This window comes from Dysidea avara, chromosome 3 (genome assembly GCF_963678975.1).
Source record: "Dysidea avara chromosome 3, odDysAvar1.4, whole genome shotgun sequence".
NCBI classification, from domain to species: Eukaryota; Metazoa; Porifera; class Demospongiae; order Dictyoceratida; family Dysideidae; genus Dysidea; species Dysidea avara.
Window position 1 is genome coordinate 38,999,213 of NC_089274.1, and position 23,853 is coordinate 39,023,065.

The 23,853-nt window shown below is 36.9% G+C and overlaps 1 protein-coding gene across 1 annotated transcript in view; it reads left to right on the forward strand.

Moving 5' to 3' along the window:
- The window catches only part of LOC136250925 (glutathione synthetase-like), a 32,120-nt gene that overhangs the window by 6,194 nt on the left and 2,073 nt on the right, over positions 1–23,853 (forward strand). Inside the window, exons 2-11 of the mRNA XM_066043271.1 lie at positions 1,487–1,559; positions 2,121–2,278; positions 2,331–2,385; positions 8,717–8,790; positions 8,845–8,925; positions 11,034–11,114; positions 15,594–15,785; positions 16,391–16,460; positions 17,330–17,411; positions 21,228–21,423. Coding sequence (XP_065899343.1) covers positions 1,487–1,559; positions 2,121–2,278; positions 2,331–2,385; positions 8,717–8,790; positions 8,845–8,925; positions 11,034–11,114; positions 15,594–15,785; positions 16,391–16,460; positions 17,330–17,411; positions 21,228–21,423 — 1,062 coding nt within the window. The remainder of the gene's footprint in view (positions 1–1,486; positions 1,560–2,120; positions 2,279–2,330; positions 2,386–8,716; positions 8,791–8,844; positions 8,926–11,033; positions 11,115–15,593; positions 15,786–16,390; positions 16,461–17,329; positions 17,412–21,227; positions 21,424–23,853) is intronic.

The window sequence follows — 23,853 nt, forward strand, 5'->3', positions numbered from 1 at the left end:
CATTTGATTCAGTTCTATGTGTATTGTACTGGCTATTACAGTGTTATACAGAAATACTATTTCAGTTATAATTTCTGCCTTCAATAACCCCTGTGTCTGTAGGCAAAATAACATGTGGGTAAACACAAGCTGCCAACTTGGGGCCATATGGAATAGTTATATATACCATGATTGTGGGATTCAATTTTAATACATCAAACAGTAGTTTGATTTTACTTTTGCTAATATAGTAATTTTAAGAGACTAGTGTTAATTATGTTTCTTTAATTACTACATTTACAAAAGTAAAAAAAAGTTTGGTATATTAAAATTGAATCCCACAATCACAGCTTACTTGGTTCCCTATATAACAGAACAACTAAAGATTTTGCCAATTAGGTAAGTCTGCATGCTAAAGTAGAACATATCAGTTATACCATGGGCACTTGTGCTTTGCCTGTATATATGCACGCGCCCGAGGGCAAGTGCGTATATATCAGGCAAAGAACTCGTGCCCATGGTATATAACTATTACATATGCATGTAAACAGAAGTGGCATGCATTAGTGATGCACTGATACTAGTATTGGTATCGGCCTTATTTTGGCGGTATTGGACTTGTATCGGTAAAGCTATAAATGCTCGATACCAACCGATACTTTAAATGATGTCATTTAATTACTTATCAAGATGGCGGCATACATAGCACATCGAACAGAGTTGAGCAAAAGCTGATATAAGCCATGAATTCCTTAAAAGAAGCCAGCTACTAGCATTATTAGTACAGTGGAAACTGAAGTAAGCCACGAAATAAGATTCATTGAAGCCATAAACTATTATCTTCATAAATGATAGCCACAAAACCAGCAAACTCCAGTTGATGAGATTAGCATATGAGTTTAGTAAGCTAAATCACTAGCTGGTTCTTGTGAGAAATGGCTGTGGGGCAAAGTATCGGTATCGGATCGGTATCTGCCATTTCCGGCCTCAAATGTATTGGTATTGGATCGGTAGTGAAAAAGTGGTATGAGTGCATCACTAGCTAGCACGCATGGCCTTCAATCTGGGCTATATAAAAAGCTGTGAAATCAAAAGTGACAGCCCAGAAATGGCTGCAATGATGTTGATGCTAATACATTTTAATAACGGAGAGGGTGTTTTGAAGGCCACACTTTTTTCACACCTTGTTTCACAATTAAGCTATGTGTATGGATACTTTTAACCAGAACTGGTATACAAATATCTTGGTATCAAAGGATAATACAATTCCAAGTTTTTGGTGTCACAACAATATGTCAAAGCATGCAATGTTTTATTACTACATATGCTTTTAGTAAAGTTGTAATCTTGCCTTTTGCTGCATTGCTGAAAATTAGCCTTCTATAACATACAACCAAGAGTTAATAATAGTGGAGAGTATTAACTCTTGTTACAACATATAGGACAATTACCACATAAAATTGTTTATACAGTTTAATATAGTTATGTTATGTCTACTAAATTACAGCATTATCCATCATGATGACTTTGTACGGAGACTAGTTGAGATATACAACAAAGTTTCTTTGACTAAGCAGCAGGTGACTACATGACAATATTGCATTTACATATCTGCAACTGCTTTATACCATTTTACACCAGTGTTGTTATTGCTTTATCATTTCAAAACATGTAGTATACTAGCCCAGTATGAATCTAAACTAAACTGCACAGTTAGTAGAGAATGAACATTATTAGTAGCACATTATTGAGAGTAAATATTGTCAAAAATTACCAGTTTATGATCATTGTATATTGCAAAAAGGGGTCTTCCACACACATCCAGTTTACCAACTTTGACAATCCATATAACTTCAGATTGGAAAAAGCTAATGACTTGAAATTTGGTCAGCAGTGAGTACCAACATTACATAGCTTAATGGATGGAGAAAATTTCAGGCTTATATGTTACTTGAACACTAAGTCATGGTCTTCCAAGTCCATAGAGTTGGATGTGTGTGGAAGACCCCTTTTCGCAAATCCGGTCACATATACCACAGAATTAGTATTGAGCTAATGCATCCTTTTTCATGAAGCAAAACTAAAGTTATAATGTCACCACATTTTGTTGATTTAATTATCACTTGTTTACTGTTGCACAGCCTATCAGTATTGCAATTCAACGATGTGACTATTTGCTCCACATTGAACACAGTGAAGAAGCAGACAGTAGCAATAGAGTAGTACCGAAGCTTGTAGAAATGAACACTTTTGCTCCTGCTTTTGCGGCCATCACTGAAAATGTTGCCAATGTCCACAAGTAAGGATAAACCATTATAGGATTATTCAGTGATAATGATATGTTTAAATAGAGTTTTACAAGTTAAATATCAAGATGGTGACTTCAAGGAGCAGTATAGAGGACAGGTGTGTAACTTTTACTGTCTTTTAGATATGTAATAAAGTACATTATAAATTATGCCTACTTTGTGTGCATCTATTCCCTATAGTACTATTTTTGGTTTTTCTTTTACCTACACTTCTTTATTGTCTGTTTGCATTATAGTCACATCAAAGGACCAAGAATTAAAAATCCACTTTGTGATGTTGATTTGCCAGTTTACTTTTTCCAGTTGTTATGTAGTACAACACTACCAAGAGTTCATAATATATATACTGAGGAGAGTATTCTACTCTCATATACCCCTGTAGAAGGGCGTATTGTGAAGTTATGACGTAGAAATTCTGAGTTCGTCCGTTTTTCTTTGTATAATTAATGATGTCGTTAGTTGAACATTGTATCGATTGAACGCGTGCCTAACAACATCGCTAGCAACCAAATTATCTCCAGTTTTAAGTGTTTCTCGCCGAACTACAATCGTTCCTTCATGGGTTAAGACTGCTTCGTAGGCGTTTCTTGTTAGGCCATTCGCGGATACCATTATCCTGAGCGTCGCGAGTGTAAAATGGTGCTAACAATTCTTGCACTTTTATGGCTACTCGTACGTCACAAACCGCAACATCTTGTCGTTACGTCATAACTTCACAATACGCCCTTCTACAGGGTTATATGAGAGTAGGATACTCTCCTCAGTATATATATAATGAAATCTTGACACTACTAATCAGTAGAAATTATAAGGTTTGCATTTTCCTGATGCCCACATTCATAATGCCATATTAGATACAATCAACCCCTTCCAAGTAACCTAAAGTTCTTCCAATAAGTTTTAGAAAAATATACTGACTGTCTGACTAACCTAGCTAGCTAACTAACTAACTAATAAGTTGACTAAATAACTAAATAATGTCTTTCACACAAGCGTAATCCATTAATGGCTACCTTGACATTTATTTTAAGACATTTGCTTTAATTTAACAGATACTTGTATTGTAGCACATCAGTAGCTTCATATAGTGTCTATCACGTAAAATGAAGTGAGAATTATCTGCAATGCCTCCAAAGTTGAAGCAAGCAGATCATTTCCAGGCATGCTTCAAGTTTGTATGTAGGCTTGTGTAATTGGCAGAAAGGAAGTACTTGGCATGATTGCTGATAAATAGTATTGGGACTTGGGACATGTGTTTGTTGATTGCCGTGCAAGAGTGGAGTTGTCAATTGACATCAGTTGGTCAATGACATCTACTTTAGCCATGTGGCCTAAAAATAGAGATTAAATTTAGAGGTCAAGTGATGGTCTCCATTGTTTCACCCAGGGTTGAGCAATATTTCAATATTGTCACCTGTATATTATATTGATGTACAGTATTGCAGCCATTTTTGAAAATGCTGCAATATTTTGTGCAATATTATTGTGTTTTCTGCTGACTTGCCAAGTGAAAAACTGTACTGATCATGCTAAAGAAGTCAGATTGTCATTTAAATGCTGTAGGGTTACAACTATGCACTAACGTAATTTTATATGTGAAAAGAATCTAAACCAAAACAGCCAAGCTGTAAAAAAAGAGTGCAGCCCCCAAAAAGGCCTGGATGAAAAAAAGATGTGAAATCCAAGGTGGCGACCAAGAAATGGCTGTGATGGTAGGTTAATGGCAAAAATTTTAATTACGACAATTCAGGTGAATTTGGTGCTGAATTCTAGAGGCACCAAATTCACCTGAATTGTTGTAATTAAAATTTTTGCCATTAACCTACCATCACAGCCATTTCTTGGCGGCCACCTTGGATTTCACATCTTTTTTCATCCTGGCCTTTTTGGGGGCTGCACTCTTTTTTTTACAGCTTGGCTGTTTTGGTTTAGATATCACTTCTTTTTGTATTGCAAGCCACAAAGCCAGCGATTAACTGGCTTTGGTGCTTTCTTCTAACTTGTTTTTTTTTCTTTTCTGCAGGAATTGTGGAACAAAGGAAGAAAGTGTACAGCTTTTTGTCTGATTAAAAATATTTGTATTTTAAACAATGAAAGATAATCACATACTGTAGGTAATAAAGTGATTCTTATACATAACTGAACTGTAGCTGAAACTCCCGTTGTTTGTAGCTGAACTCTTTTCAAAAGTGCTAGCTGAACTCTCTACATGGTGATTTGTTTCCAGCACATATTTCTACAGGGTGATTTGTTTGTAGCTGATCCCTATAGGGTAACTTGTATCTAGCTGATATATCTACAGGGTGACTTGTTTACAGCTGAACTCTCTACATGGCGGTTTCTTTGTAGCTGAACTCTCTACAAGGTGACTTCTTGTAGCTGAACTCTCTACAAGGTAACTTCTTGTAGCTGATCTCTCTACAGAGTGACTTGTTTTTAGCTGAACTCTCTACATGATGGTTTCTTTGTAGCTGAACTCTCTACAAAGTAACTTCTTCTAGCTGATCTCTCCACAGGGTGACTTGTTTGTAGCTGAACTCTCTACATGATGGTTTCTTTTTAGCTGAACTCTCTACAAAGTAACTTCTTCTAGCTGATCTTTCTACAGGGCGACTTGTTTTTAGCCGAACTCTCTACACGATGGTTTCTTTCTAACTGAACTCTCTACAAGGTAACTTCTTCTATCTGAACTCTCTACAGGGTGATCTGCTTGTAGCTGAACTCTCTACAGGATGGTTTCTTTGTAGCTGAACTCTCTGCAAGGTGATTTCTTCTAGCTGATCTGTCTACAATGTAACTTCTTCTAGCTGATCTCTTTACTGGGTGGCTTGTGTCTAGTTGTACAGTCTACAAGGTGATTTCTTTGTAGCTGAATACTCTGCAGGGCGATTTTTTGTAGCCAAACTCTCTGCAGGGTGGTTTGTTTGTAACTGAACTCTCTACAGGATGGTTTCTTTGTAGCTGATCTCTCTACAGGTGACTTGTTTCTGGTTGATCTCTCTACAGTATGGTTTCTTTGTAGCTGAACTACTGTACCTACAGGTGTTTTTTTTCTAGCAGAACTCTCTATAGGGTGATCACTTCACAGCTGAACCCTCTACAAGGTGGCTTCTTCTATCTGATCTCTCTACAGTGTGTAGCTAACTTTCTACAAGGTGATGTTTTCTAGCTGAGCTCTCTCTTGTTTCTAGCTGATCTCTCTACAGAGTAACTTGTTAGTAAAGCTGAATTCTTTACATGGTGGATTTTGGTTGTTAAACTCTCTGCATGAAGACTTGTTTGTAGCAGAATTTCTACAGAGTGAATTGTTTGTAGCTGAACTCTCTACAGGGTGCATGACTTGTTGATAGCTGAACTCTCTTCGGTGTGACTTGTTAATTATACAGTGATATATTTGTAGCTGAACTCTCTACAGGGTGACTTGCTTGTAGCTGAACTGTCTACAATATTAACTAGTTGCTGCTGAACTCCCTACAGCATAACTTGCAATGTAATAGAAATCTATAATGGAGTAAGTCATGAAATAGCTGAATGCTCTATTAGGGAAGATAAGCTACTGCAATGGATACGCTCCTTTTTAACACACAGATGGCAACGTGTTGTTGTGAATGATGTTTATTCGGATTGGTTAAGTGTGAAATCAGGAGTTCCTCAAGGGTCTGTTTATGCCCCTTGTTGTTTTTACTGTATATTGATGATTTGCACAGTGTTGTCAAGCACTCTAAATTGAAACTCTACACAGATGATGTCACCTTGTACAAGGAAATTAAGTGTGAATCTGACTGTAAATTGTTACAAGAGGACCTTGATTGCATTTGTGATTGGGCAGACAAGTGGCAACTTCGATTGGATGCATCCAAATGTGAAGCTTTTCTTATTTCAAATAAACGTAAGAAAATATCTAATAATTATTTCATAAACCACTCTCTTCTATCCTGGAAATCCTCTGTGAAATATTTGGGAGTTTTCTTTCAATCAAATCTGTTATGGTCACACCACTGCAAGTATGTTGCAGCCAAAGCCAGCAAGTCCTTGAATTTTCTACGTCACACTTTATGGGGTGCTACAACTGAGGCCAAATCCATGGTTTATAAGTCTTTAGTGTGACCTTCACTAGAGTACGCTTGCACCGTGTGGAATCCTCACACTGTTTCTAATAAATCCACAGTGGAATTTGTCCAACGACGTGCTGCATGTTGGGCCTGTGGAAGTCGTTGGTCACCATTACATAAGTGTTGGAATAAATCTTCTAATGCTTGTCTACAAGAGGTAAACTGGCCAACACTGTCATCTCGAAGGAATTATTTGAGCGTGGCTATGCTTTATGACATCCTAAAAGGTAGGTACGATTCTTTGAAGCTATCAAATTACTGTAATTTCAATACATCTTGTACCCGAGTGCATCCTCTCTCCCTTGTTCCACTACAGTCTTCTATCAATTCTTATAGACACTCTTTCTTTGTGAACACTGTTTTCTTATGGACCGTGTGATGTATTTGATCTCAGTTCGTCTAAGTTTCGCCAAGCTATGTATAAACTGTTTTGTTGTAATTAATTTATGTGTATGTTTTCTTTTTTGGTTTTTGCAGCTGTGTTTTTCTCTGTATTTGTCCCCTCCGTTTTTAGTTTTGTATCTTGTAGGGAAACACCCTTGTACTGGCTCTGCCTTTTGGTATCACCCTGTCTCTTTTGACAAATCAGATAAATAATAATAATAATAATAGGGTGACTGTTCTATTAGAATATCTCGATCTCGCATTTGTTACACGGAGTTGGCTTTAGAATCATAAGTCAGTGGTTTGTAAACCGAATGTTCTGTACTACTGCAAGGAGTTTCTACGATGACTATTTCAGCTATATACCCATTTTCAGCTCACTGCTCTAAGCGGTTTGCCTGGTAGGCGTGAAAATTATTGGTATTTTTATTCACGAATCTCGATCGCGCAATTGTTACACACCTTCGGTTTCGTGTCATATCTCCATGATCTTTATTTCAATTGCTTTCAAACTAAAAAGGCACTCCTATAATGGTTGATCTATCCACAAAACGATTTTCAACTCATTCCATGAAGCGGTTTACCCTGTAGGCGTGACAACAAATCGATCTTGTTTTATGCGAATAATCGGTTCATCGGATTTGCACCAAATGTGATACTAGGATTCGCCTTTGGACTCCCTTTCTATGTGCCAAATTTCAAGGCAATTGGAGTACGCGCTTGCGTTTTATAGCAATTTTTGCGTGTGCGAAAACATGAAGAAGAATAAGAAGAAAAAAAAAACGAAACTTTGGCTGCTCGTAACTTGGAAATGGCTTGAGCGATTTCCTCCAAATTTGGAATGTGGACTCCCCTAGCTGGCGGGAAACTCTGCAGCAAATGTGGTTCCAATCGGATAAGATATCACCAAGAAATTTAAATTTTAATAACAACAATTCAGGGGAATTTGGTGCCGCTTGGTCTTGGCACAAAATTCACCTGAATTGTCGTTATTAAAATTTTTACCATTAACCTACCATCACAGCCATTTCTTGACCGCCACCTTGGATTTCACATCATTTTTCACCATAGTCTTTCTGAGGGCTGCACTCTTTTTTTACAGCTTGGCTGTTTTGGATTAGATCTTCTTAACTGTTTTATGGTTCATACGTAAATTCTCTACACAAAGCCTCATGGCTACTCTTAATTGTCATTTGTATACAAGGGACATGCCTCTTTCAACTCAAAAAATAAATGTACTTCCTGGTAGCTTACAAGACCTGTTACAGCACATATACAAACTTTATCACATTTCAGTGACTGGCTACACTTCTTCAAGTTAACACAATGAAAACAGAAAGCTAAACTTTATTATAATACATGAACAGCCTTTATTCATTGAATGAAGGTTTATTTTCTGTAACTCAAAGCTTGCTTGTTCATGTGGGTGTTGGACAGACATACCAACTTGCAGATATGCATACATGCACTAGACACACGCCGCCAGATGTGGGCACGCGCCTTGTTGAAAAATAGATGTTGTATGCTAGTGTTACTGCTAGGATGCAATTATTGTATGGATATTTTGTTGCAATAATTGCACATAGAAAATACCATCACTGCCCACTTCATCTAATAATTCTTACTGTCTTTACATTTGTATGTACTGGTATAAAGGTTTAGTTGGTTAGTCAATAACTGCAATAAAGCAGTCACATGTGCCTCAACCTATTAAGTTTTTGGTTATGCATGTCTCTGATCAGTCAAAATATGATACTGCTTCATCTAGAAGTTTTTGCACCTGAATGTTGTCAATCTATTTATGATGGCTATGTCTGACACTGTCACCATCATGTATTGTTATGTGAGGTACGTGTAGATCACTATGTACATGCACATGTGTTTGATATATAAGTAAATGCATTTTCTGTATAATGATACGTATGTTAACAGATTTTAGATCCTGATGCAATCTCAATGGTCTGCCGTGCTATGGCTATTGCCTGGAAAGAGTATGGACAGCCAAAGTGAGTACACACATCAACATGTTAACAATGTTATACTGTACCTTATGTTTACAGGGCAGCTATATTAATGGTGATAAATGAGAATGAATCAAATATCTTTGAGTTAGGAAAGTTTGAACTTAAAATGGCCATTGAGTAAGTCTTAATTAAGGTATCCATTAAATTTTACACTTATTCAATTTGCTTCAAACCACCAGTACTGGTCATGGATTTTTATGCACTGAAAGTTAAAATTTGATTCTGACTCAGTGCACTTACAGGTAACTAATGGAATAGTATTGTGTAAGCAAACATCAAACAATTGTTGACCAAGCTAGGGTACATGCAGTGTTATAAACCATATCTGTAGTTAACTAAATGATCCATTGTCCTCATATGCATATAAAAAATTCAAGGTTGTTACAGGATACATACATTGTGTAACGTACATGTAACATGCTTGTCATAAGTTTGTTACACAATCGTGCTAGCAAGTACATTACACACATGTGACAAATTATCAATGTTGCAGGAGTGCTATTGTTTCTGGACTAGATTGCTGACTCATGTCCCCTGCTTTTGTTTGTGGTCTGTCCATAGGTCCTCTCAATAATACAACATATGTGACCCAGTCTGAGAAAACCGGTCTTATCATCCATGTCAGCAGATTCGATTTTTCACCCAGGACACAAAGCTACATGAATAAACTATCTAAATCAAGATCAGCTAGACTTGAGTGGTCTGGTTTTGCTGGTTGCTTTTCTCAAGCCCAGTGGCGATCTGTACTTGCAATGTGGAGCCTTAATGGAGCTCTGGTCAGCCGGGGGATGACTATATGTGGCTGTACAGCTCTGTGGTATTGAATAAGTACCTCTGCTGTGAATTTCCTTTCATTGTAGCCAATTTTGAGACCTCAATGGCCCACAACTTGGCCCAATTCATCCCTACGCCTTCCTTTTCAATTTTTGAATACTATCTTTCCCGCCTTCCAGTCCCCCCACCTCCCACCCATTTTGCAGCTCACCTTACACAGTCAACCTCGGTTTAAAAACTATCTAAAATGGTAGGAAACTTAGTTGTTGGCTACTTGCACAGTGGATGCTGTGGAAGGTAAGGAATTGGTGTAAAACGTGTGAAAATTTGGTACACATAGCTTCAACCATTGGTAAGCTACAACACACTAAATACTTAAAACCGGCATTCCTCGATACTTTTAAATAGGCGATAAGCCCGGTTTTCCCAGAATAGGTCACATACAACTACAGATTTATAGCCAGATACTCCATAACAGGTAACTTACCAATTTCAGCCATGAAACACATCCAGAAGTAGTACTAGCCACTTAGAACATCCACAGCAGCCAGTTTATAACTTTGTATTATTGGGTGGATCACATGATCCCACATGACACAGTTGTATGTGACTCAGTCTGAGAAAACCGGTCTTATCGCCCATATCAGCAGATTCGATTTTTCACCCAGGACACAAAGCTACATGAATATACTATCTAATTCCACAATCAAAATCAGTTAGACTTGAGTGGTCTGATTTTGCTGGCTGCTTTTCCCAAGCCCAGTGGCAATCCATATATGCGGTGTGGGGCCTTAATGGAGCTCTGGTCAGCCTGGGGATGACTGTATGTGGCTGTACAGCTCTGTGGTGTTGAATAAGTACCTCTGCTGTGAATTTCCTTTCATTTTAGCCAATTTTGAGACCTCAATGACCCAAAACTTGGCCTAATTCATCCCTACGTCTTCCTTTTAAATTTTTGAACACCATCTTGCCTGCCTTCTAGGCCCCCGCCTCCCACCCATTTTGCAGCTCGCCTGATACAGTCCACCTCAGTTTAAAAACTATCTAAAACGGTGGGAAACTTAGTTGTTGGCTATTTGCACAGTGGATGCTGTGGAAGGTAAGGAATTGGTGTAAAACATGTGAAAATTTGGTACACATAGCTTCAACCATTAGTGAGCTACAACACACTAAATACTTAAAACCGGTGTTCCTCGATACTTTTAAATAGGCGATAAGCCCGGTTTTCCCAGAATGGGTTACATATAACTAGGTGATTCAGCATCCCTTGTGAATATGTTTCATGGAGGGTTGGGTGGGAATGAAAAAGTCTTTGTGTGTGTGTGTGTGTGTGTATGTGTGTGTATATGTATAAAGATGTAATTTCCTGAAAGCATTTTGAAGTTATTCCTCAAATACACCTGTGCATATAATATACTGATGCTGTCTACTGCATCATTTTTTCTGCTCAGGTACCGGATCAAGGTTTTAAGACACACATTTGGTGAAATAGATAATGTGGCTACTATCAACAATGATAACAGATTAATAGTGTAAGTATCAGGGGTGGAGGAGACCCCTTTATTCAGGGGAAGGGGCTGAGGTGTAGCTAGAGGATGATGTACCTTAGTGCCTTTCAGCATATATTGCAGTATGTACAATGCTTTCTTCATGAACTTACCGGTCCTCCTTTGTGACCCATTTATCTTTGCTGACAGTAAAAGGCGTTGTCTTGGCGGTAGCACGTGATGGTTTCCCTTCGTAAGGCCAGGCAAACTTAATTACTTGTTTCTCATCAACAAAGACTTGGATTTCCATGTGGGCAGGAGTTCATTTTTCATTATTCATTATTAAAGAAAATATTCCAAATCAAGCTGTATGTTACTATGAAGGTTAGTTAAAACCTTTTAACAATTAGTATTTATGATTTTACCACTGTTTCTGAGGTGCAAGTGACATTTGCTCTGCAGTAAAATGATAGCCAGCCTTAATTCTAAGTATCAAAATACGTGTGTGTATGATTGATAGCAGCAATAATGAAATTAGAGGCAGTGGGGTAAAATGGAATGCGGGCGGTGATGAGAAACAATTAATCAAGTTTGCCTGACCTATTGGAAATCGTCCGTATTTATCATAGTGGCTACTTTGATTGCAGAGGTGCTTTTCGAACAGTGCTTGATTTTTAATGCTGTGTAGTGGGTTGAACATAGCTGACAATGAAGCGTAATGGATACTTCACTTTTCAGATGATAATTGGTAGCTGGGGTGCACGGCACCATTTCTTTCTTTTGATGCGGTATGCGTGAGTTCACCAGTCATAATAGTTTTATTCTACAAAAAAGTTAACAAACAAGTACAGAATTTTCAACTAGAGTAGGGACCATAGCACATCGATAAATAGTACTGAAACAAGTTGGAGTAGTGCATGATATTAAATCACAGTCAAACAATAAGAAATGTTATATCCCTACTGTGCTCTTCCATTATGGTATCTTGGAGCACAGTAGGGATATAACACTTCTTATTGTTTTACTGTGATTCAATATCATGGACTACTCCAACTTGTTTCAGTACTTTTATCCATGTGCTATGGTCCCTACTCAAGTTGAAAATTCCAATTTTTTTTGTGTACTTGTTTGTATAGTTAGCGAACACAATCAGCACAATTGATTGTTTAATGACAGTAAGAGATAATTTTAGAAGAGGCTAAGCCCCTCCATAATCTCTACAGCCCCCCTTCTCCACTGCACCTGATAAGTATTGTGTAGTGAGGTTATCCCCACTGTACCCATCATGTGTATGGTATTTTATTTATAAGGTATATAATACCTCATCCCTCTAGTTTATAAGCCAATAACACAGCCTATACTAGTTCCTTATAAGTTAAGATCCAGTTACTAAATTTATGAACATACATACTGTGCAGCATTTTAAGTGGGTCTGTACTCCTGACCCGTTTGACCCACTGACCCGAATAGTAATCTGGATGGGACCCAGATCTAACCCGCATGTGACCCGGTTTAATTAAAATAGAGGTGTGCCCCAAGGGCTAGATTGAAAGTCCACAAGTTTCATTAGTCAGCTCTACATTTTTTTACACTATAAAAAATTGTCTGCAAGAAGTGAGTAGCTACGTATTATTAAGTGGGTGTGGCTCCACGTACGTATTATCAAGTGGGGGTGGCTCCACGTACGTTTACATGCAGCTACAGAATTTCAAAAGTTAGTTACCTACATTTCAAGTAGCAACATGGATCTGGTGATGCATGCATGCCCACAGAGCAAAGCTGGTACAATTCCGATAAGTGGGTGTGGCTCTACATAGCCCGCATAGACAGCAAAGCATATTCCTGAATGGTGGGTGTGGGCTCCACGTAAGTTTCTTGAGTGTTTACAACTGCATTTTCATCTATACAATCGAGCTTGTTAACTTATAGTCACATGTGATCTCATCCGGGTCAGACCCAGGTATTCAATGAAGTGGATAAGGCCCACTTGACCCGGACAAAATGTGACCCAAATGACCCGGATAATCAGGATGACCTGGCCCACTTACAACGCTGATACTGTGTGCTTAGGTAAGTTATCTGAATGCTTTAAAATATTGCTTGTTGTTGATGTCAAAAGATCAAATGTTCAATTAAAACAGCAACTAATGCATGGATTTCTTGCATATGTAGATCTTCACAACAGTACAATCTTAAAGGTCCACTGAAATGGAAAATTCACTTGCCATTTTCTTGAATAAATAGGTTGTTTGTATCATGCAATGCATAAAAATACCTTTTAAGTGCTCCAAGATTACTTGAACGTTCTGCTGGAAAACAATAGCGGAGTTGTCCTGTAGTTACTTGTAGCAGCTTGGCCTGTGTGCTTCGCACTATCGAAGTTCACGCTTCATTATGCTTCACTGAAGTAAGATTAGTTTGATTTGTTTACAAAGCTGGGTTAGCAGTACCATGAAACAAACAATGGTATCTATATTACACTTTCCTGAGTCGCTTCTCTGCCTGGTAGCCAGTGGCGCCATTGCAATTGTTTCCTCTTGTTTCTCTACCTCCATCCGCTGTATTGGACCCTTCAGTGTACTCAAACATCTAAGAAATAAACTCGAGACATGTTTCGACCACTCTGCTGTTGTTTTACAGTCCCTTTAACAGACGTTCTCGAGCGTACTTCACCACAAGACCAGCGTAAATTCACTTACTGGCTTGTAACTGGTTGCAGTACAAGTTCTTACCGTGTTTTGAGTTGTTACGTTAGATATGTACTAGTAATAGCATGGGTAGCAGTGAAATTTGGGATAAATATCACGAGTGTTGTATTGGAAATGGGGATAAATTTCACGAGGCGAAGCCGAGTGAAATTTACCATTTCCAATACAACAAGAGTGGTATTTATCCCAAATTTCACTGCTACCCATGCTATTCCCAGTTAATACCATACTCGCTGCATATGCTGCATTAGCTTTGCTATGTACGCAATTTGTCACTATGTACTAAACACGCGTCGACACTAATTGGCGCTACATTGTTAACATAAATTCTAGCCAATGAAATTGCAATTACAACTTTTTCACTGCTGTCAGTGAAATACGGGATAAATTTCACTGCTACTATTGAGACTTTTGTACGGGCAGTGAAACAGGTATGGTATTAGACATAAAACTAAATCGAATTTAGCTGTACATGGATGCTTCTGTTGCTTCAATGGTACCTCACGCATACTAAAGTTTCTTTGTCTGATGCATTATGATGTAATATAATTGACTAACCACAATACACTAAAAAGTGTTATATCTATTAAACAAAACAAAATCTGACTAAATCACATACACCAACCTATCCCACTAGTAGCAAGGATTGATAATAGCCAAAGTGTATTTTACCATTTCAGTGGACCTTTAATATATCCATTCTGAATGGGGTGATAGCTAGCTATTGTATTTGTTAGCTCAAAAATAGTCAACTGAAAACCATCCTCCTCTTTCTTTCTTGATGATTTGGTAAGCCCAATGGTGCCTTCAGAGTAATTTGAACATTAATGGAGCAACTAATCAACTCATACAATTGTGACTCAACAATAGTTAACACTATATACCTGATTTCTGGCACATTCTTTCCTTTGCATGAAATGAATTATGTCTCAAAAGTTAAAAAAAAAACAAAAAAACAACAAAACAAGTGTAAGGAAAGATTAAGAAGTTATAATCTAGTACTGATTATTATGATGAAAATACGTGATTCATGATGAAACATGCTAAGGAAATAATCAACTGATGTGTACTACCCAACTGCAACTTGTTTCATCACTTCATTGTAATGATCCCCAGCGTTGGGCAAGTTACTTTTTTTACTTTTTAAAAGTAACGAGTTACATATTACTTGCAACTGAACTATTTAGCTACAGTTACATATTACCCATAAAATAAAGTAACTATAATAATATTACATATTATATTACTTTGTGTCCACAGCCTTAAGCTATCACATGTGAAACTACCACCTTATCACATGACATGATTGCATTGTTGGACAATGTGCAAATCTTGGTTATAAGTAAGAAGCTGGTGAATAAGCTTCATTCAGTAGGCTTCATTACTTCGTTGTGGCTAGGCGTTACTCAGTGGATTAATAACGAAATCAGTTACTTCGTTACTTGTAGTAATAATATCACGTAATATTAGATTCATTACAGTAACTATACTACGTAGGTAACACATTACATTTGTAAGTAGAGTAACTTGAGTTATATTACCTGTTTTTATAGCCTATTTCATTGTATTACTTAGTTACCACAAAAGTAATAATATTACATAACGCATTACTCCCAACACTGATGATCCCTATACATAAATTTGAAATTATCACTGATTAAAACCACCACCACCACAACGACGTATTGAATAACTGATGGCAAGCATGACTGGACTGTAATGGGGATTAAATTTGTGTATCTCCCTTGTTTCAGCACTTTTTTTTGTTACTATAAAAATTCCTAAATTATCTTTACACCTTTATAATTTTCTACAGAAATGATACTGAGATTGCCATAGTCTACTACAGATCAGGATACCATCCAAATCTTTTTCCTACTGAGAAGCAGTGGAGTGCATACCTGATGTTAGAACAATCCCAAGCTGTCAAGTGTCCTCCAATTTCTCATCATCTGTGCACACTTAAAAGAATTCAGCAAGTCTTTTCTAATCCAAATGTTCTAGAGAGGTATGCTATGTACAGCTGCATGTGTATTAACTACCAATATTTGTCTTTTGACTACTATAAATAAGAATGCTTAATTTATACAGAAACACATATATATATATATAGTACATTGTTATGTACAGTTGGTAAGAGACTCTCCAGTATGGGAGGACAGTATTTGACTTAAATAGATTATCAATATCTATATGCTCTGTTTTATGCTTACTGAAGTGGCTACATCAATGGATGACTATATGGATGAATTAAAATGTATAAGATATGACTATGAGATAAAATTTCAGTGGAATACTCAATGGCTAAGAAATCTATACAGTTTTAGTGCTAAGATATGAGGAAAATGAGTAAAGATGACTTTTCAAACAAACAATTGATATTTCTTACAATGCCAAATTTTGATCAAACCAGCCATCCTTGAACGGTTTTAAAGATTTATTATATAATTACTTACTGTAGATCGCAAATCTAGTCTTTAATGTATATCTGTGTGTCATATACTCTGTATAGAGTCCTACACGGTAATAAAAATGACCATAACTTCCACCTACAGTACTTTATGTTAAAGCTACACTAATAAAAACATAATTTTATGTAATTCCATTATTCAGCTTTTTTAATGATCCAACTATGCTGGAAAGGATAAAGTCAACCTTAGTTGGACTATACCCATTAGATGAGGTATGTAATGCTGTGTGTTTATTAGAGATGTACCAATCCACTGATCGAATTGGTGCTGCATGGTATGGACATAAGCTCCTGGTAGCTATAGACTATTTGAGTGATATTTGTGCTGATACTGATATTGTGTGGAAAGCCCGTTTGATATGCTGTTTTAAAGATAATGTATTCTAGTGTATAATTCTGTTTCTGCTGTAAGTTATTGAAACTCACCAAAGCTTCTTGTCAGTTATGACAGTAAATACAATGCTGCTCATGGGATAGACTAAAACACACATACCGTACTACCAGCCATGAGTAAGTCTTGTTAAGGGCAATATTTGTGGGTGCCTCATTGTATGGGTATACCACCATTGGTTTTGATTACTATTATTAATTGACTCATCAGTTACGTAAGCATAAGGGTAGACCCATAGACTCTGAGTTGTAACACCTGAGTGTAGAAGAGGGCTTGAAGGTTGCTAAATGATGCAGAACTCTGTGTTTTGATGTCCCACAAATTTAGACTACAGCACATCGTAGCCCTTTAACAACTGAGATGTGCTGGTATACCTCCCTCTAATTAAATAATATTAACTTAATGTCATGTGCTGTATTACCAGTGTTACAAGCACATAATTACTGTATTTTTTTATTACCTCCCCAAGAGAGGTATCTACATATGTTGTGATGATAACAAGGATTTAGATCCTGGTAAGTAGCCAGCATTTGTGATCTAAAATGCTACAAGACAGTTTTTGATGCCATTTCCCCTCTGATAATTCAGTGATGAGTAAAATAACTCATAAAATATGTATTGGATTGGCTAATTTTGCTGGATTGGTACATCTCTGTAGTGTTCATAACTAAGATTTGCGATGCTTTTTTAGGGACCTGAAGGTGATGAAGTGATTGAAATGGCATTGAGGAATCCTGAAAAGTTTGTTTTAAAGACTCAAAGAGAAGCTACTGGTAATATACATATCACCAACACTGATGTCTAATGTCCTTACTTACAGAGTTGGGGATAATGCGTTATAATTATATACAATTGTAAATGTACCATGAAGCCACCTAACTTCAAAGGCAAATTTCAGGGTCCTTATCTCTATCCATGGAAACTTTAGATTATTACATTCTATGTGCATTGTATCAGAAGTGCTCAGGAAATATGTGCACTCTATTAGAGTACTAATAAAAAATATAGGTAAGAGTCACTCGATCGAGATAGACCTACTCTAATAGAACAGTCAGCCTGGCTGTGATTTGTTGTCATGTCTACTGGCTAAACTACTTATGTAAGCTACTTGCATGTGTCAGGTAACTTGTACAAACCTTCAAGAAACCTGTTTAAATATCAGTGATTTACAACTAGTCCGGCAGACAGCAGGGTGAAGTTTGCAAATATTAATGGTCTATAGTTTATCTTAATGCAGTTTTGGATTGTCCTGTACACCAAAAACAATATTCCACCTGCTGGAGAGGTGTCAGCATTGGGAATTTTTCCCCAGCAACCAAAGTATAATTAGCTGCAGAGCAACCATGCCAATTTTACAAAACAGCTTCTGTGGGTTTAAATTTTACCCAAAATTGCTTGATAACCTGACCATTTAACAAATCTGAAGTATTACAATTGATGTCGAAAAACTGAATAATTAAATAGTCACATAAACTCCTAAAGGGATCATGATACATACCATAGTATGTATGCCTCAATAACTGTCATCACTTACTCTCTTGACTTTCTTTAGTTTGCTTAAATAACTTGTTTGTTTCAGCTTGATAGCTATTAGAGATTTGCCTATTATGCTGGCATAATTATGAGCATAATAGGTGCCTAAAAGTATTGAGCATAATGCTAGGCATAATAGGCAGATAACTTGTGTAGTATTATAAATCCTTGCTTGTCAAAATACATATCACAAAACGGATCAACATACTCTAATAGAACAGACAATAACTCTAATAGAACAATCAGATAGCTGATTGTTCTATTAGAGTATGTCGATCTTTTCTGTGACATGCATTTCGACAAGAAAAGTATGCTTCAACTACTTATTATTTGCCTATATAATACAGAATTTATATGGGAACTGTGACATAAATATTGAGCATATTTTGAGCATAATAGGCAAAAATCTGAGCAGTGCAGTTATCATAACATAATAGGTAACATAAAAAGCATAATTAGGCAGGTCCCTAATAGCTATACTATAAAAGCTACCATTACTTTTAGACCTGAAAGAACAACATTAATAGATGACTCACTACCAGGTATTTAGCACTGCAGTTTTCTGGTAGGGATTTCATAAAATACTTTAATGATTTTGATCTTTGCCTCTTTTTGGCTGAAAAAAACTTTATAATACACCAGCTAAAGTCCATGAAGTGCAAATAATTTATCAGGTACAGTATTAATACACAACAAAATGCTCAAAACTCACCATAACTTTGGTGCTTAAGATAGAATTTGAGTTTTATACTTAAAGAAGTTGACATATATACCTGTATGTTGATTGTCAAATGAAAGAGCAAACAACTAGTACTTGCTTACTAGCTACAGGTAGGAGTAAGATGTCACAAAGCACTCACTATTCAATGAATAGCATATAAGCTTATTAATTGCCTGCATGGTGCTCAGGTTCTTTACATCTGTTCCACTATCATCTAATTTATCTTATTTCCAAGAAATAATGAAAGTTATGCGTTATTGGGGGGCATCATATAAGATTTCCATGCAATGATACAATAAAACAGTAGCTGTCTCTTGTACCACCTACATAAGTTAAACAGTTGAACCATCCTGAAATGTGGACACCTTGATAATCAGGTATTTGTCCATGGCTCCATTTGTATTAAACACTAGCAGGACAACCTTCCAATAAGGACACTTTAGTGGAGTCCTAAGAATAGAGGGGTCCAACTGTATTACTGTAGAGCCTCTGGCTATATTTTATAAGAACAGCTAGACAACACACATATATATGACTGTATCAACCTCTGCATCAATATTCATGTACGGTAAATATAATGACATATCCTTTGTACTGAAGTTATGTCTGTTTGCATTGATCTAAATCACTTCTGCTCATAGTACTTTTTGATATTTTGACTAAAATAGCCTCCAAAACTAGATATGTCATTCTCCTACACTTACATGCTGCTCCTTTTTGCATGAGCATTTTGGTAATCTTGTAATTTAGCATGCAAGGGAGAGCTCTCATTGATATAATAGTGCTCAACATACCAGTCGATTTGTGACCTAATTTGCAAGAAAGGTCTTCCACACACACCATGTTTAACCATTTCAATGATTTATAACTTTAGAAATAAGCCATCGGTTGAAATTTGATCAATAATGAGACATAATGTAAAGCACTGGATGAAGAAAATTTCACATTCTTTAAAACAAGGTTAGTCATGCAAATGCAATTGGATGTGTATGGAAGACACAAATCCAGCTATTTAAAGCATTCATTGCATTATAATGCAAGCATGATTTGCAGTCGTTGTTTATTTAAAAGCATTCAACATAAAAATTTTGACTAGTCTTTTCTGCTGTAACCTATTTGCTCCACTAATGTTTTATTGGCATTTATCCAACAGCACTGGGCAGCAATAACATACCATATATGTATATGTGTGGCACACAGAGCGTTTGATTAGGCCACTCCAAATAAATTCTCTGTTTCCCGTCTACCACCCGCATCTGGTTACTGTCAGGTCTAAATTATTCCATTATTCCATATTTTTCCATTATTTTCTGGTTATTCTTGCATACTGACTGACTCTGTAAAAGCTATCTTGAAACAGTGTCAGCTTACATGTCAGCAGTGCTATCACGTCGGCACAGATGTCATGTTTGTGCTATTTTGCAACTTAAAAAGAAAAGAACAAGCTTAAGCATGCTTTTATGAGGCGAATAATGGCTTGAAAAGCTGCCAATATTGTAATGAAATAATTGAAATGGACCGCCAGCTCACATGCTAATATACTTGAGTCCAGGACAGGAAACAGAAAATTTATTTGGAGTGGCCTTAATAACAGATGTGCTGACTCTGCATTCTGTTTGTACAGTGTTTAAACATGTATTGCATATATACAGTACAGCATATATATACAATGTTATGCAGTGTTCTAATGCTTATGTATACTGTATATATACAGTGTTCTATTGCATATATACAGTGTTCTATGAAACACAGTGGTAGACTGAGACAGTGCTCCGTTCCAATAAATTCATGACAGTCAAGCTGTGAAAAGGGTGTAGTGGCACTGCAACTGTACCATTCAGGGTTATAAACTAAAAGTAAAAGTGAGCTGCAATCTAATCACTTTCAGGGGTTGCTGATTTGATTTAACTTTAAAATCTGGCTAATGACCTGTCACAGCTTGGCTATTTTGGCATGGATCCCATCACTCACTACTTTACATGTGCTCTATTCAAGATCCAACAAGGCAGCAAGTCAAGCTGATGTAGAAAACAGAACTTTTACTGTTTACTTATATCTAATCCAAAACAGCCAAGCTGTGAAAAAGGGTGCGGCCTTCCAAACATAGGTTAGTATAAAAAAGATGTGGCCAAGAAATGATAATATTATGTCAATTATCATTGCAGCCATTTCTTGACTGCCACCTTTGATATCATATCTTTTTTATATTAGCCTATTTTTGGAAGGACACACCCTTTTTCACAGCTTGGCTGTTTTGGATTAGTTGCAGTGTATTATAATTTGAACAGCTAAGCCAAATACATGTTCAGAATAAAATACATTTTGATCTTTTCAGCTAAGTGCTACTTGGATGAAGATGAGGACTTAAAAGAAAAGCTAATACAGATCCGAAAGATGGAGTCAAGGGTTACATATACATTGATGGATCGCATTAACTATCCTACACAAGAATATGCAATGGTTGATAATGACAGTAAACATCAATTACTTCAGACGTGCCCTGAAATTGGTATTTTTGGTGTATTTGTAAGGTTAGTTACAACCAAGGCAATTTACATAAGCACAGTGGTGAATCTGTTATTCTGTTATTCTTAATTTCGATCACCCATATGGCCATACAGTGATCATTCAATTAGAGTAGCTTGTCTACAGGTGTACATTCTATTGGTGCAGGTGTATGTGTTCATTGATCAAGACACACGGTAGTGTGTTGTGCGGCCAAGAAAGCCAGCGACCACACTGTGAGTGTATTAACAGGAAGAAAAAAAACAGCTTTTTCATGCATGCATAGCTCCGCCCCTTCTCCAAAGCCCACCATTTTTGCATTATAGCTGTCCCCCAGGTAGGGTACACCACACAGCAAATTTGATTAAATTCGCAACAGTCATGTGTGAGATATGGGCGTTCAAAATTCTGTTTTAATTTCTTTGTTTTTTCTCCTTATGCTGTACGTGGGGGGGGGGGGGGGGGTTGGGGGAGGGGGGCTATGGGACTTCAATTTCTTTTTGCGCACTTTGCACAAATTGCTATAAAATGCAAACATGTACCTCGATTGTCTCAATCTTGGGCACAAATGAAGAGCATGTAACGGTGGATTCATGTACCAAGTTTGTTGCGAATATTCAAGGACTTATGAGCATTTGTTCACGTAAAGAGATCAAACTTCTGTCACGGCTACAGGGTAAACCAAGTATAGAAATAACTTGAAAATTGGTGTGTAGATAGGCTGATCATCGTAGCAGTGCCTTTTGATAGTTTGAATAGCAATAGAGTTACAGCGATAAAGTTATAAAGCAAAAACCAAGCAAGTGTAAAATCACGGGATCAAGATACTCTAATAGAGCAGTCACCGCGGGGGTAAAAAAGGTGCACAAAAAATGTCAAAACAAAAACAAACAAACAAACTAACCAGAGTTCAAACCAGGGACCTCCATACCTAACACCTGCATCCTTAACCACTGAACCATTGCTACCTTGGCTGATCACCTCACTTAATTTCTGCTTTATAAATGAAATTTCTAGTAAAATCTGTTTATAATCAAACATTTGTAATTTCACAGATATACCAATAGAAGTACTAGATTGTTCTAGAGCATTGTACACTCTATTAGAGTATTACAATAATATTATCAAGTATTGAATTTTGAATCATGCAATAAAATACATTTATAAATCTGTCTTCAATAATCATCATAGTATCTACATAGAAAAGAAGAAATGTGAGTAAAGACAAACCTCAAAGTCAGCCATAGGCTGGTTTTGGGGCCTTATAAAGTACAAAAGAAGTGAAATCCACACAAAAACAGCCAAGCTGTGAAAAAATAGTGCGGCCTTAAAAAGCTTGGGTGAACAAAGTTATGAAATCAAATGTGGCAGCCAAGAAATGGCTGCAATAAGGTTAATGCTAAAAACTTTTAATAATGGCTGTGTGCATTGTTAAAATTTATTAGCATTAACATCATTGCAGCCATTTCTTGGCCGCCACATTTGATTTCATAACTTTTTTCACCCAAGGCCACACTATTCTTTCACAGCTTGGCTGTTTTTGTGTGGTATACATTATCTCTAAAAGATTCAAATTTTTATTTGCTGGTCAAATTGTATGGATGTTACTTTTGGTATTTTCATGTGAAATTGTGTATTTGTGCTGTGTGTGCATTTTGTCTGTTGTATCTATTAGGCATGCGTCTATTGTAACTACCGTTTTATGCCATATAATAAACTCATCTGTGGCACCTGGCCTTTAGGATTCCAATGAATGTCTCCCATCGCTTTTCCTTTCATTTGTTTGTTGATGGTTTCTATCCCTTTTGTGGACTTTTAACCATTAGAAAAGGATTTTACAATAATATTATACCTGGCCTAGCATTTCTTGTTGTGGATTTATAATATAACACGAAGCCAAGTCACTGCATTTTAGTGGAGAAGATGATAAATGGCCCATAAGGTGGCTTGTAGCTTTAGTCATTGCTGTTGATAGAAATGATATTAATTTTATTACCAGATACCTACCTTTTGGGCACATGCAAAGTTGTAGAAAGCTCAATCAAAACTTTCAGCATTTTTTTACGCTTGCCTGGACTAGAATTGTTAATACATGCATGTAAGTGTGGAAGTATGCTGCCATTTTAGCATGGGGCTTCAATTCACTAGAATGTTCCATAATGATTAATTTAATGCATCACCTTGCTCATGCTATACAAATACTTAAACATGGTGCTTGGCCTCGATAGTAATGAAGTGCTTGGCTTCGCCTTGTGCTTTATTAGCATCTCGGCCACTCAACCCGTGTTTTATTGTTTGTATAGCACTCATGCAATGCAGGATAGGACAGAGCAGTGATATGAACACGTGGTCAATAATTTATATACAGGACATGTGGTCAATAACAAGTACCAGTGTGGTCAATAATTCCCACTTCGCATGGTCTCAGCCTAGCATGTAGAACATTAAAATGAATC